At 40.7% G+C, this 15,396-nt stretch overlaps 1 protein-coding gene across 1 annotated transcript in view; it reads right to left on the bottom strand.

Moving 5' to 3' along the window:
• LOC142369460 (uncharacterized) overlaps window positions 1-1,644 on the bottom strand; it is a 37,543-nt gene extending 35,899 nt beyond the window's left edge. The window contains exons 1-2 of the mRNA XM_075451813.1: window positions 1,629-1,644; window positions 1,270-1,391 (exon numbers count right to left, since the gene is read on the bottom strand). Coding sequence (XP_075307928.1) covers window positions 1,270-1,391; window positions 1,629-1,644 — 138 coding nt within the window. The remainder of the gene's footprint in view (window positions 1-1,269; window positions 1,392-1,628) is intronic.
• Window positions 1,645-15,396: the final 13,752 nt, after the last annotated feature.

The raw sequence follows: 15,396 nt of genomic DNA, 5'->3' as shown, positions 1-15,396 counted from the left end.
AGATCCTTTTGAAGTTCACACAAAAGATTTCTCTAAGCTAACTTACGCTAACCAACATATTCTAACTGGAGCTGGACAGACCGAGCCACACAGGTCTCAATATCTCAGATCAAACGTGAATGCTGAGGGTGCGTTTATAAGTGCCCTCAGCTATCAGCACTGTGCTCTGATGTGTTCTGCACACGTTCAGCTTTTTAAGCATTAAACTCTGCAGCTCAGAGAGAGGAGATGAAACCAGGAAACACTTTGCTGTTTTTAACCAGGAAAAACACAAACTGAGCAAATGGAACATTTATTAAGTGACTCTAATATTGATATACTTGGAATATGTGAAAGTTGGTTGACACATTCATCATCATCTACAGCAGCTACCAGCATTCCAGGATATAATGTATGTAGAAAGGCTAGAGAAGCAGGGCGAGGTGGGGGAGTATTAATCTATGTCAGAGAAAAGTTTCAACATGAACTAATAAGGTGGCCTAAAGACGTTAACGCTGTGTGTATTGGTCTAAATGCATCACTCTGCTCTGCAATGTCTTTTACTGTGATTTGTGTGGATCCACCTCAGCAAAGGATGTGTTTTATGATCATCTTAAGACAATCTTAAATCACTGAAACTCAAAGAAGGAAATCATCCTACTCGCTGATTTTAATATCAACTGGGACATCAAGTCAGGAAAAATATTAAACAGTTGATGGATGAGTATAATTTGACAAATTATAAAAGGAGCGACAAGAATAACTAATACGTCAAATATAACATTTGATCTAATATTTACTAATAATCCTGAAAGAATCTCTAAGACTTTTAATCTATTATCAGGCCTGTCAGATCACAATTTTATCGCGTGCTCTTGATGGAAAGCTGATAATAGAAGATGAACTTCTGAATTTTATTGTTGTGAAAATGAGGACTTTGAGCCAAGATGAAATCGTCACATTGGTGACAAATCATTTCACGTCTGAGAGGATTGAATCTTCAAAGAAAGTCCTATTCGAGGTCTGTACCAAGACGACACAGCGGTTGGTCTCGCACAAAGGTGCACAAAAGGAGCTAAACAATGTTAAATTGTGCTTGAAAGTACTGAATGAATGTGGAGATCCTAAATTCGTCTCCCACTTCCTGGATGAACTGCCTCCTGTCTCATTCACTAGCATTGATGTGTCAGTGCTGAAGGGGAAAATGCAACAAATCAACTGTAGCATTGCTGGTATGCAAAAAGTTATGGAAGCGCAGGTTGACGCGTGCGAAGGTTTGCGCGCAGCTACCGAATCTCTGGATAAACGGATGGTTGCAGTGGAGAGGCCGTGCGGCCTTCTTGGGGACACCAGGCAGTCCAGTGCTTCCAATGCAGAGAACCGAAGCCGGCCTCCAACCAGGAATGAAAGTGCTGTTGACCAGACGGACCGTGCACCGTCAAGGCGGACAGTTTCAGAGAAGTACGGCGCTGAAGGAAATTCAGCAATGGATAACCACACTGTTGCGTCTGTGGTACCCACAGATCATGCACTGGCACTGCCTAACTCACTCCCGTGGAACTGGGAAGTGAGTGAGAAGAAACCACGGAAAAACGCGACACTGGATAGTAGAAAACTTTCTACGGACTTAACACACCATAAACCCTTACGCAAGAAAGCTGGCATCTTTGGTACCGGGACAGGCAGTCCAAACGAAGATGGTGAGTGTTTTTGCAACGAGGTTCGATCCTAGCCTTGAAGCTGATACACTCAGTGACTATCTCAAGAGTAAACTTGGGCGAGCAGTAGAGTGTCGGAAGATAGATACATTGCAGGGAAGATTTAGCTCCTTTCAAGTCACTGCGGAATGTAAGGAGGTGGCAGAGATGTATGACCCCGAACTTTGGCCCACGGGCTCGTTTGTTCGGCGCTATTACGAGGCGCGTCAACGCAGAGTGCCTGGCGTTTCGGTGCCAGTGACGCTCCCAGTTGGGTCCAACTGTTCTGAGATCAGAGGTGCAGATATGAAGGAGAGGACCGTAATGGATTATCGCAAAACACATGAATGAGGATTGCTTCATACAACTCCCGTGGACTGCGGACTGGGCATAGCGATGCTGATAAAGCAAGAAATTTCAATGTCAACCGCTTGTTAGATATGTGTGACATTCTCTGTCTTCAAGAGACTTAGCTCCCCAAACAAGACCTGGGAAAACTGAATGCCCTGCACAAAGACTTCCACGGAGCTGGTGAGTCCACCACTGACCTCGGCACAAGGATTGTGTGTGGTAGAATACCTGGGGGCGTTGCAATATTGTGGAACAAAGAGTATGACCCTATAGTGTCTGTTACGAGACTGAATGTGCCATCGGCCTTGATATTAATGTCGATAATAAAAGAATGATCATCATAAACATTTGCATGTCCTATGAATCTATCCAGTCAGAAGATGAATTTTTAAGCAGACTAACCTTTTTACAGTCATTTATGGAAGATTGTGATTCTACATGTGTATATATTATTGGTGATTTTAATGCTGACTTATCTGATAGCATGGCCTTATTTACCAGAGATTTGACTGAGTTTTGTCATGATAATAATTGGTTTTTAACTAGCCGGCTCTTGCTGCCTGACAGTAGTTTTACTTATGTGAGTGATGCTTGGCAAACTACCTCCTGGCTTGATCATTTGGTGTACACAGCAGATGCTCATTCCTCAGTGGTTAATATGGTGATCAAGTATGACTTGGCCATTTCTGATCATATGCCTATATCTATGACACTGAATGTTGAAAATGTTCCTGCTTTGGTTCCACACAATGATGCAAGTGATGCTAGAAAATTAGACTGGTTAAAGGTATCTGAGGAAGAATTGTACAAATACTTCTCCTCTACTGACAAGCTGTTGGGTGTAATTGATTTACCTAAAAATGCATTGCTGTGCCAGGACATGAATTGTAAGAATGCTGACCATGGGCGTGAATTATGCTCTTTGTATGATGGCATTGTCAGCAGTCTTACTGCAGCTAGCACCCCTATAACTACAAAGAGAGGTAAAATACATAGTAATGCCAAACCTAGATGGAATGAACATGTTAGGGATCTACATACTGTAGCCAGAGAGGCTTTTAAACTTTGGTGTGATGCAGGTAGGCCACGACAAGGTCCCCTGTTTCAGAGTAAAAAGGCCACAAACGCTAAATTAAAATATACTTTTCGTTTTATCAAGAGGCATGAAAGCACCATTAGAGCTGATGCACTTGCTAATAGGCTACAGAATGATGATTATTATGACTTTTGGAAAGAGGTTAAAGCATTGAACAACTGCAAAACCTCTCTCCCCTCTGATATAGAAGGGGTGTCAGGTACTGACAATATTGTTGAGAAATGGCGTAAGCATTACCAATAACTGTTTAATTGCATTAGGAATGATCAATTTGAAGTAAATAGCATTGATTCAACTGAAAACTTTGTAACTAGACCTGAAGAAATTCTTGAAGCAATATCAGCACTAGATAATAATAAGACGTGTGGCATGGATCAAATCTGTGCTGAGCACCTTAAGTATGGCAGCAACAAACTCTGCCCTCTTTTAGCAATGTGTTTTACTGGACTTCTTATCCATGGAGTGCTACCTGAGTCACTTTTGTCTATATTGCTTGTTCCAGTTCTTAAGGACAAAGCAGGGAAACTGAATGAACCTCATTACAAGGCTTGATGTTTTTCTAGTAACAGCAGATAATCAGTTTGGTTTTAAAAAGAAACATGGCACTGATATGTGCATATTTGCTTTAAAGGAAATGGTTGCCAAATATGTTAACCAGAACTCTACTGTTTTTATGTGTTTTCTTGATGCCTCTAAGGCTTTTGACAGCCTAAGGTCATCATTAGGATCCTAGTGTACTGGTACAGCCACCAGACAATGCGTGTAAAATGGGGGTGTGGAATATCCTCCCCATTCCACGTATCAAATGGTGTCCGCCAAGGTGGGCTTCTATCTCCTGCACTAGTGGTGCAACGGATCATCATTGATCCGTGATCCGTTCGGATCAGTTATTTCGGTTCGGCACACACATGATCCGCGGATTGATTTATGAAAAAAAAATAAAAAATTGTGCGCATGTTCAGTCCTCACACAGCCGTTACCATTCCTGCTAATTCCAGGGACAGAGCTACTTTCCACGCTCTGGGTAAAAGTCTGCAACAGTTCCCTCTTCAATAAGCAAACAGTCCTGTGGCTCGTTTGTGATTTATTGTCCTCAGCGTACAACATGTAGAACAGTGGGCATGGAAAATAAAAGTAGGCTAGACTTCGGTGACTACTGTAACGATAACTGCTGCCTCTAGTGCTACGTCTGTTTCCATATACTCGCGCTGCCACACCAACCTGTCGCCTAGGTTACCACACAGACATAACACGTAGCTGACATAGCGATAGCTAACATAAAGAAAACCCCTAACCTGCAACACAGTGTGGTCATGGCGAGCGGAGGAACAGAAGAGCTTCACGCCCCACATCATTTAAATCCCCTGTTTGGGAGCATTTTGGCTTCCCTGTCAAATTTAATGAAGAAGGAAAGAGGTTGGTGGATAAAACCGTTACGGTGTGTAGGCACTGTGGCACAAGAAAGCCACACAACAGTGGAAACACATCGGGCATGGCCACGCATATGTAGCGACATCCCCCCGGTGTTTCACCGACAGGAGTAAAACCGAAAGCGGGTGAACAACCGCTCATCACCGCGGTGTTTAAGGAGCCCCTTCCTTCACAATCCGACCGGGATAAAGCGATCAAAAAAGTTGTTTTTCTTTGATTATGTTGAAAAGAAGATGCTAATTGTGCACTTTGAGTTGATTTTATATATTTCAATTTAATAATTTAAAAGTGTTAATAAACAAAAAGAAAAAACATGTTTATTTGCCTTGTCTATTTTTTTTTTTTTTTTTTTTTTTGCTGATCCGAGGAACGATCCGAACCGTGAGTTCTTTGATCCGTTGCACCCCTATCCTGCACTATTTAATGTGTATATGAATGACTTATCAGTCCAGCTGAGTTTGTGTTCTACAGGCTGTCTAATTGGTAGCTCTGTGATTAACCATCTCATGTATGCAGATGACCAGGCCATTGTGAGCCCATGTAGTGCTGGTTTACAACAACTTCTTAAGGTATGCACTCAATATGGTCTTTTGTATGACATTAAATTCAATGCAAAGAAGAGCAATGTCATGATGTCTCATTTTGCTGATACACTTACAAATAAATACACACGGCTGGTGACAAAGTAAAATATTAAAGTAAAGTATTAAAGTAAAGTATTTCATTCAATGTCAATGGGCTGTTGAATCCAATTAAACGCAGTAAAATCCTATCTAAAATTAGGACAGAACAAGCCCATATAGTTTATTTACAGGAGACCCACTTGACAGATAAGGAACATGTGAAATTAAAGAGAATGGGCTTCACTAATCTGTTTTTTTCTTCATACAAATCAGGACATAGGAGAGCAGTTGCTACCCTCATCTCAAACAAGCTAAACTTTGAAAAAGTATTCGAAATGGGGGATAAACAGGGCAGATTTATTTTAGTCAGGGGACAGATAGATGGGAATCCAATCACCCTATTGAACATCTATCCACCCCCAGGGAGTGATATTAGTTTCTTCCAAAAAAAATAAAAATAAATCACTCATATTATGGTAGCGGAAACAGAAGGCCTTTTGGTCTGTGGAGGGGATTTAAATATACATCTACAGCCAAAAGCTAGACTCGTCTAGTAGAAAAACACGTGATATGAAGTCCCTATATAAGAAAGTAAACACACTTTTTGAAGAGGTGGGATTAATTGACATATGGCGAGACTTTTTCCCGAACAGAAGGGATTATACTCACTATTCTGCTCCTCACTCTATCTATACAAGAATAGACTATTTCATAACATTCGGGAAGGATAAAGATAAAATACATACATGTGGAATCGGGACAATAGATGTAAGTGACCATGCACCAATATACTTATCTGTTGATTTTAACCTGCGGTCAAAAAATAACACATGGAAATTGAACTCAAGCCTGCTGAATGATCCGTCTTTTAAGGCACAAATTAAATCGGAAATTAGTCTCTTCTTAGAGTTCAACGACAGGTCTCACCTCCCATGTTATGGGATACTTTGAAGGCTGTTCTAAGAGGGAAAATTATAGCAATACCTACATTTAGGAAAAGAAATAGGAATAAAAAATTTGAGGATTTATAAAACACGCTAAAAGAACTAGAACTAGAAAGAAAACATAAATTTGATCTGGCACAGGATACATTAAGAGAAATTATAAACATCAGGAACGAAATTAATAGTCTGACCACACAAGAAATCAAGAAAAAACTTAATGTTTCTGAAACAGAGAAACTATGAAAGTGGCTCTAAATCTATGAAAGTATTGGCGTGGAAATTGAAAAAAAAGATAGCGGAAAATACTATTCATAAAATTAGGCATCCAAGAACAAAAGTGATAAAAAAATAAACAAAATGAAATTCAGGAAGCTTTTGAAATGTTCTATAAAACCCTATATTCTGAAGTCCCAGGTAGGAGTGTAACCCAAATTGATAACTTCCTGAATCCCCTAGATTTACCCACTCTAGATGGAGAACAAAACAAAATAATGAGTGCGGATATAACTGAAGAAGAACTAAAAGCTGCAATTAGTAGGCTTAAATTAAGCATGTCACCAGGATCTGATGGTTACATGGCAGAGTGGTACAAGGAATTTAAAAAAGAACTAATACCTATTTTACTTCCCACATTGAACTGGGCTTTAAAAAAGGCACAAACGCCACCCAGCTGGAAGGAGGCTACTGTAATATCAGCCATACCAAAAGAAGGCAGGGATAAAATGGAGTGTGGATCTTTTAGGCCAATCTCTGTTCTTAATGTAGACTATAAACTATTTACCTCTATCATGGCCAGACGATTAGAAGAGTTTCTACCAACGTTGATACGTAACGATCAAACAGGTTTTATACACCAACGCCACCCACAAGACAATATACGAAAGACACTACATATTATGGACCATATACAAAAAAATTAAATTAAAGCTGTTGTGATGAGCGTAGACGCTGAAAAGGCCTTTGACTCGGTCAACTGGAATTTTCTCTACAGAGTCCTATATAGATTTGGCTTCCACGATACAATTATTAAAACCATACAGGCACTATATGACAACCCTACTGCTAGGATTAAAATCAACGGATATTTATCAAATAGCTTTACGCTAGAAAGGGGCTCCAGACAGGGCTGCGCTTGGTCACCACTACTCTTTGCATTATATTTGGAGCCACTAGCTCAGTATATTATACAAAATGAAGACATCAAAGGAATCGCCATTAAAGGGACGGAATATAAATTGGCCTGTTATGCAGACGACATTTTGGTCTATCTTGGGCACATAACATACTCTCTGCCTAAATTGATGCAATCATTTGAACAGTACGGTCAATTATCAGGATATAAAGTCAATATCAGTAAAACTCAGTTCCTCTCATATTATTATAGCCCACCAGGAGAAATCAAAAGTACCCCTTGGCATGGCAAACAGAGTCTCTTAAGTACTTAGGCATCAACCTACCAAAAGATCTCACAAAATTATCAGAACACAATTATCTACCCATACATAAAATAATAATAAAGGATGACATAGAAAGATGGAACTTAATTCCTTTCTTCAGCCTTAGTTTGAGAATTGACTCATTAAAATGAATATATTACCAAGATTTTTACATCTATTTCAGACCCTACCAATAGAGATTAACCAAAACCAATTTAACGAGTGGGACAAAATGCTATCCAGATATATATGGCAAGGTAAAAGACCAAGGGTTCGCCTCAAAACTTTACAGCTGGCTAAACAAGAGGGAGGATGGGGCTTACCCCGTTTTAGAAATGATTATTTTGCAGCGCAGATGAGAGCGGTGATATGCTGGTGCAACCCGTCATATGCTGCTCAATGGAAAAACATTGAGGAATTAATACCCTTTACTCCCATACAGGCAATCTTGGCTGATAATAACCTACAAACCCACATAAATAACATTGATAACCCATGGGTGAAATGGACCCTTAAAACATGGAAAACTATCATAAAGGAACATAAACTCGAGAGTGACAGTTCTTAAATGGTGCGTCTCAGAGTTTACACCTAATAAATTGGACTCTAGATTCAAAGATTGGATAGCTAAGGGTATAACAGCCTTATGCAGGGTAATGAAAGATGGAAAAATTCTCAGTTTTGAAATGCTTAAATGGACACATTTATTAGAAAAACAAGACTTCTATGGATATCTGCAGCTGCGGCACTACGTTGATACGAAGATGAAAAATGTAACAAAGATTAGCACATGTTTGATTGAACTGTTTACAAAAGCCTATAATTCAGAAACTATTGATAGAACTGTTTCATGTTTATATAAGAGTCTGTCAAATTTGAAATCACATTCAACTTCATATATTAAAACAGAATGGGAGAAGGAAGGATGAATAATTATATCTGAAGAAGAATGGACAACAATATGGAGGTATCAGTGGGTGTGTACCAGCTCACAGAAGTGGAGGGAGTTTGGCTGGAAAAGCCTGATTAGGTGCTTTATTACACCCTCCCAGAAACCTCACGATGACAATAACTCCTCAGTCTGCTGGAGGAACTGTGGAAATCAAAATGCAAACCATTATCACATTTTCTGGGACTGCCCGGTCATGAAGGACTATTGGAAAAAGATACACAACGCCCTACAGGACATCTTCAAATCCTAAATACCGCTCGACATTAAGACTATGTTTTTCGGACACATACCTGAGGGATGGCTGAAAAGAGATAAGCACCTCATAAATATCCTGCTAATGGCTTGCAAAAAGAATATTACCAGGAAATGGGTATCACAAGAGAGCCACACTGTCAACATCTGGATGGACATCACAATGGAAATGGATAAAATGGAGAGAATAACAGCATTTGTTATTTTAAACTGGAAAAATTCACCTCATACTGTTAGACGTCAAAACCAAAATGATTTAGTCAATGAACCTCAAGCCGACACAAATGATGAAAATTCTGTGTCAGGAGAGCTAGAGATGCTACAAGCTCTGCGAAAGAGGGAACAGGAAAACTTTGAAGTGCTGCTTCAACACAACAAAGAGGAGTTTGAACTGGAACTCCAGCCAATGCATCACAAGGCCGAGCTAGATGCACAGATGCTACACAATGCACAAAAGAAGCAAGCCCTGACTGCAGATTTCTATTCTACACCAAGAGCTGGCAGGATCCCTGCAATGACACAACCGTCGCTTTCACCAATATCTAGGGATTCAATATCACAATTGCTAGAGTTTTCACCACAAAGGTTAACTCGTCTACACCAGTACACCGAAGGAAAGGCTCGAGATGCCATAAGTCACTGCTTATACAACCCCAATCCTAGTGCGGGTAGCAAGGAGGCACTTGAGCGACTAAGAACAAGATTCAGAAATCCTCATTCCATCTCACAAGCTTGGGTAGGAAAGGTTTTGAACTTTAAGGAGATAAGAGACGATGTGCAACTCAGAGACTTCGCAGACCAACTGAGAGGCTGTGAGGATACGCTGGCTGCCATGAAGTGTGAGGAAGAGCTCAGTGGTCGCCGCACATTGGTTGAGATCATTGGCAAGCTACCATCAGACCTCAGGGCCAAATGGTTAAATAAGAACTATGAAATTACAAAAGAAGAACATCTTCCGAAACTTGACGACATTGTAAGCTTCGTAGAGACAGAGACAGATAACACATCTCATGAAAAACAAGATATTTGTCTTTTTCATTTTAAGTGGGCCAAATCGCTTTTATTAAAAGTAAACTAATGAAAACTGCTGCTGTGATTTGATTCTTTTAATAAGCCATGTAACTGGCTATGATCCAGGGTGTTGAACAGGTGTGATACAGGTGTGTGGCCACAGCGTGCACATCTGATGCTGCTCACAGTGCTCCTCGGTGTGCTCAGGGAGCTGGTGTGTTTGCCCAGACACATGAAAAATTAGAGGGAAGGCAGCTAAGTATGATGGAGTATCCCTCACTACTTTTGCCTCCCTTCATATCAATGCTAACAGCCACCTAGCGATAGCCGCAGCTGTTACGGTGTTTGCTGCTCGGAAGCAGGGGAGTGCTCGGGCTGCACTTCGGTCTGCACGGTTTACACAGCAGGCAGTGATACGAAGGGAGAGAAAATAGGGCCAAGCGATGTGAGCTGTGACTTTTTCTGGAGGGAGGGTTTTGTGATGCAAATGTATTACTCTTTGGAACGCATATTGTTTTGAGAAGCAAAACGCTTTATTTTCGGGACCTTAGCAAACTAGCCGGACTACTTTCATCAACACCAAAACGAGGCTGGAACTCTGCTCACAGGACGCAGCAGGGGGGAAGAAGATGTTCAGAAATGATGTTGCTGATATGGGATGTCATACAGCTTCATGTCAAAAGAGGCGAACTGTCCCTTTAACTCTGATGTGAATCTTTCTAAATATTTTCTGTTTGTTTGTTCTTTAGTTTTTTGTCATGGTGTATTGTCTGTATGTTTTTATGATACCTGCCTGAGGACAACGGATGAAATTTAGCAGCTGTGCTAACTCCGGCATATTTACATGGATGCTTTGCTGATATGTTGATTAATGTGCAGAGTCCTAACCAAATAAATAAGAAATAAAATAAAAACCTCCTCCACACTGACCTGTGGCCCGGTGGACCCAGAGGATGAGCGGGCTCTGTTCCTGGTGGAGGGGTTCTGCTCCTGGTTCTGCTCCTGGTTCTGCTCCTGGTTCAGCTCCTGGTTCAGTTCTTGGTTCAGTTCTTGGTTCAGTTCTTGGTTCAGCTCCTGGTTCTGCTCCTGTTTCAGTTCTTGGTTCTGCTCCTGGTTCTGCTCCTGGTTCTGCTCCTGCTTCAGTTCTTGGTTCAGTTCTTGGTTCAGCTCCTGGTTCTGCTCCTGTTTCAGTTCTTGGTTCTGCTCCTGGTTCTGCTCCTGGTTCTGCTCCTGGTTCTGCTCCTGGTTCAGCTCCTGGTTCTGCTCCTGGTTCTGCTCCTGGTTCAGCTCCTGGTTCAGCTCCTGGTTCTGCTCCTGGGTCAGCTCCTGGTTCTGCTCCTGCTTCAGCTCCATTCTGGTCCGACTGATGGACTCTGCAACTGTCAGCACATACGATAAGATCCAGCTGTGGCATGCAGCGTGTTATTTATCTGCACTCCTTCATTTTTTGACTTATTTCCCTTTTTTAAGTTTCACATCTCCATGTTAAACTTAATTTTCCAGCTTTTTAGAAAAAGTTTGCATTCATATTACACAGCAAATAAACTTGTACACAGTAAGATAGATGACCTATACCCTTAAACCTATATCCACACTATATCGACAGTTCAGTGTAGGCATTAGGATGGAAAAGAAATGATAGTTTGAGTTGTGAAACTAGTCTTAACTCTAATGTCCTCATTATGTGATCTTCACTCATACATAGTTCTGTTAAATAATTTTTAAATATGTTCAGTTTTGAATATGTTAAATCTGATTGCTATATTAGATTGATCAATATTCAGTTTTTTTTATTTTTTATGAATATTTTAATATGGCCATATACATCATGCATTGGGTATGATTTCAGCATCAGATTATTAAAAGATGATGCAGTGAAATGACTTGAAAATCACCACAGAGGTAGCTGGGGACATATAGAACAAGAATGTGGTGGAGTTTGCAGAAAACAATCCTTTTTTTATTTTTTATGAAAGTTTCAACACCCATCCTAAAAGCGTTTTACTCCTCAGCAGTGGAGAGCACCTTGACAGGGTCCATCATCACCTGGTACGGAAATGCCACAGTGCGTGAACGCTGTATTCGTATAGTGTCCATCAAAAACCTTATTACGTTATGATAGAAAAACTTGCATATGTAAGCACTTTGAAGTGAAATGTTGACCCAAATGTGAATTATTCTTGGCAATGGGTTACATGGACATATATTTGGTACCACTTAGTCATGCCTGAACAAAGAACCAATAGATTTTACTGTAAAATTTTGGAGCTAAGGTCCTTCAAAAACACAACATTGCATTTTAACAGACCCAAAAATCAAGTACAGTGCTTATCCAGATGTTCATTATTATTAACAATGAATCACATGGACATGCTGACAGCTCCACTGAGTCATGCCTGGCAGAGGACTTAGTAAATTTTATTGTAAAAATTTGGAGTAATTGTCCTAATAACTCACGTTATGATGGGCAAAACTTGCATATGTAAGCACTTTGAAGTGAAATGTTGACCCAAATGTCAATTATTCTTAGCAATGGAGTACATGGACATACTGACAGTACCACTGAGTCCTTCCTGAACAAAGAACCAATAGATTTTACTGTACAATTTTGGAGCTAAGGTCCTTCAAAAACCTCACATATCATGATTTCTAAACGACAAAAACTTGAATATGCAAGATGTTTGACAAAACTTATTATGCAAGACGTTTAAAGTGAAATTCTGATCCAAACGTTAATTATTATTTGATATATATATATATATATATATATATATATATATATATATATATAGAGAGAGAGAGAGAGAGAGAGAGAGAGAGAGAGAGAGAGAGAGAGAGAGAGAGAGAGAGAGAGAGAGAATTCCATCTATTCACATAGGCCTATTATTATATAGCAAGCATATTTGGGGACACATTTTCGAGTGTGGGAGTGGTTTATTTACGTTTACACTGTGCTAAAGCCTGCTGTAACTCGCTCATCTGGCAGTGCATTTACGATGGTCAAGCTAGCCTGCCTTAACGGCGGATGAACGAGTGGTGGCTCACTTAACCGCAGTATTATAACAGCAGGCCTCGAGCGGAGGACGTAAAAGCCGTTGAGGCTAACAGAAAGTGGATTGAGGATGAGGCCCGTTAAAGGCCAACAGAACCGGAGCGGAGCTCAGAGCTGCAGCCCTGTTCCTCCACACAGCCTTACTTACCCACTCTGTGGAGCTTTATTTGCGGTTTCCAGCTGATATCCAGCAGTCTGCGCTGACGGCCGATCTCTTCCTCGTACTGGACGATGGTTTTCTCAAACTCTGAGAATATTTCTTCGGCGGCAGCAGTTAGTCGCTGGCTGATAAACTCTCTCAGATGCTGAACTGAAGACATTGTTGCTGCTCACACTCAGATATTCAGCTCAGACACGCTAACACACCGTCCAGCAGCTGAGTTCCACACAGAGAAAACTGGCGGCCGGCTGCGGTGTTTACTTCCGGGGTCACAGGGTGGACTTCCGGCCCAGAGGTCCCGGCTGCAGACCTCCACTGTCAGGCCCGGAAATGCACGGCGTAAATTTCAAAATAAAATCGCGAATGCACTTCCGGTTGAATCGTTTTCCTCACAAATGAATTAATTATTAAACAGTATGACATAAATTCTATCAATTCCCGGTCTATTGTGCATATTGTTTTTATTTGTATAGTAAACTTTTGTTTGGTCAGTGCACATTTTCTCTTAAGCTATTACTCATATTCATAAGCCAACATCTCATAAGATGACATAGGCCTATACATTTTATTGTGTACTATAGAGTACGTCACTGCCGTTTCATTATCATTTCATTTTGACTTTATTGGACTGCTCTTTTTCTATACATTTGTTTCAATTAGTTTTTCTGTTGTATTTTTCTGTAAATATATTCTTAACGACCATAAATTTCATATTTGGTTCTTTGTCTATGCTAATTATGTTGATGTGCTGCTGGAACACCTTAGTACCACTAAATACTACCCTAAAGGCTGAGTTATACTTCTTTTAACTGCCCTTGCGCTTGCGTATTGCGCGTATGTTAATGGCTACTTCATTTTGCTTTGCCGGCGGTTGCGTGTGCTGCGTGGCGATTCACCGCCAGGACAGTAGGTGGAGTAGCGGGTTTTTTCAATGACAAGCCTACTATGATGAAAGCAAATTCACCGCCAGGACCTCTTCAAGTGGATTCATGCTTCTTCTTCTTGTAAATAGCCGTTATTTTGTCAGATTTTCAACACCTTGGGGGTCTAAATGACTACTTTCTCACCTGAAAATGTTTCAAATGTTGCTAAAGTTATATATTTACAGAGTTTATAGCTTAAGGGAAATCAGCTTTTCAGGCTGGCTGATTTGGGCTTGGACAGGAGTGAAGTGCACTGTGTGTAAACGCTCTGCATACTGTCAGATCGATGAGTATGCCGTTTTCAAGTAGTAAGCGGTTTCGAACACAGCCAGTGGCTTGTGCTTGCGTCTTGCGTAAAGTTTAGAAAATTGAGCTGACACACGCAAGCACGCAAGGGCTTGCGTTGCGTCTTGCGTTACCGACTATAAACCAGGCTTTACACTTGATATCTACAGTATAATCCAAGTCAAATGATGAAGTGATCAATGAGAAAACATAAAAAACACACCAAGTCACAACATGATCAAATGTTCTGGGGTGGTCTGTGGCGTAGTGGGTTAAGCAGCCGCCCCATGTACAGAGGCTACAGTGCTGGCCCCGGTTCAAGTCCCGCACCGAGCGGCCCTTTGCTGCATGTTTTCCAACTGTCCTATCATTAAAGGCATAGAAATATATTTTTTAAAACATGATCAAATGTTCTGTAGACCTTTACTCAGTGAGACATTCACAAAAGGCCCAAACTTTTTGTTTTTGTCTACTATTTCTTCACAAAATCTCAACATGTCGTCAATGTTGTGAAATATGAATTTGAATGTCTCCAGGATCGCTCCAGATAGTTTCTTCTGTTCTGAACACATCCCGGTTCGTTTGAAATAAATGCCATTTGCTGATATTGTTGTGGACACATGATATCCTTGGTTTGGCACAAGGGCAATGCCATGTGTTTGCTGAGGAATTGTGCGTTACAAAGATTCAAGATTCAAGATAGTTTTATTTGTCACATACACAATCATACACAGTACAAAATGCAGTGAAATATCCTCCCAAAGGCGACTGTAATAGTGCAAAGTTGGCTCATGGACGGAAAAACAGAAGTGCTTTGAGCTTTCCACAAATAATACCTCAACACAGAGAGGGACATGTGCTGCCTGTGCATATTTTTGCCTTTAAAGGCAGGTTGACTTTTTTGAATCACCAAAAAACTTTAGTGCACCATTTCTGTTAACATATCTTCTCTGAGGCATTCTTCTGTGGCTATATCTGTGCAGTATAGTAAAGAACGGATGTGTTCGCAGTGTGTGAAAGTTAAGAGTACTGTTTGCAATCCTCCAACTCACACTGCAGCTTGTGTACTCGGCCCCAGGTTTTGTCCTGTACGTGTATAGGGACTGAAAAGCCATGCCCTCCTTTTTGGACTGTGGAAATGACATTTTTGGCATCCACACAGACACTCTTTAAATGGTTGGTTTGAGTTACATCATTTCATTTT

This window comes from Odontesthes bonariensis, chromosome 19, assembly GCF_027942865.1.
Source record: "Odontesthes bonariensis isolate fOdoBon6 chromosome 19, fOdoBon6.hap1, whole genome shotgun sequence".
NCBI classification, from domain to species: Eukaryota; Metazoa; Chordata; class Actinopteri; order Atheriniformes; family Atherinopsidae; genus Odontesthes; species Odontesthes bonariensis.
The sequence above is the reverse complement of the archived record's forward strand: the minus strand, read 5'-3'. Positions and strand labels throughout refer to the sequence as shown.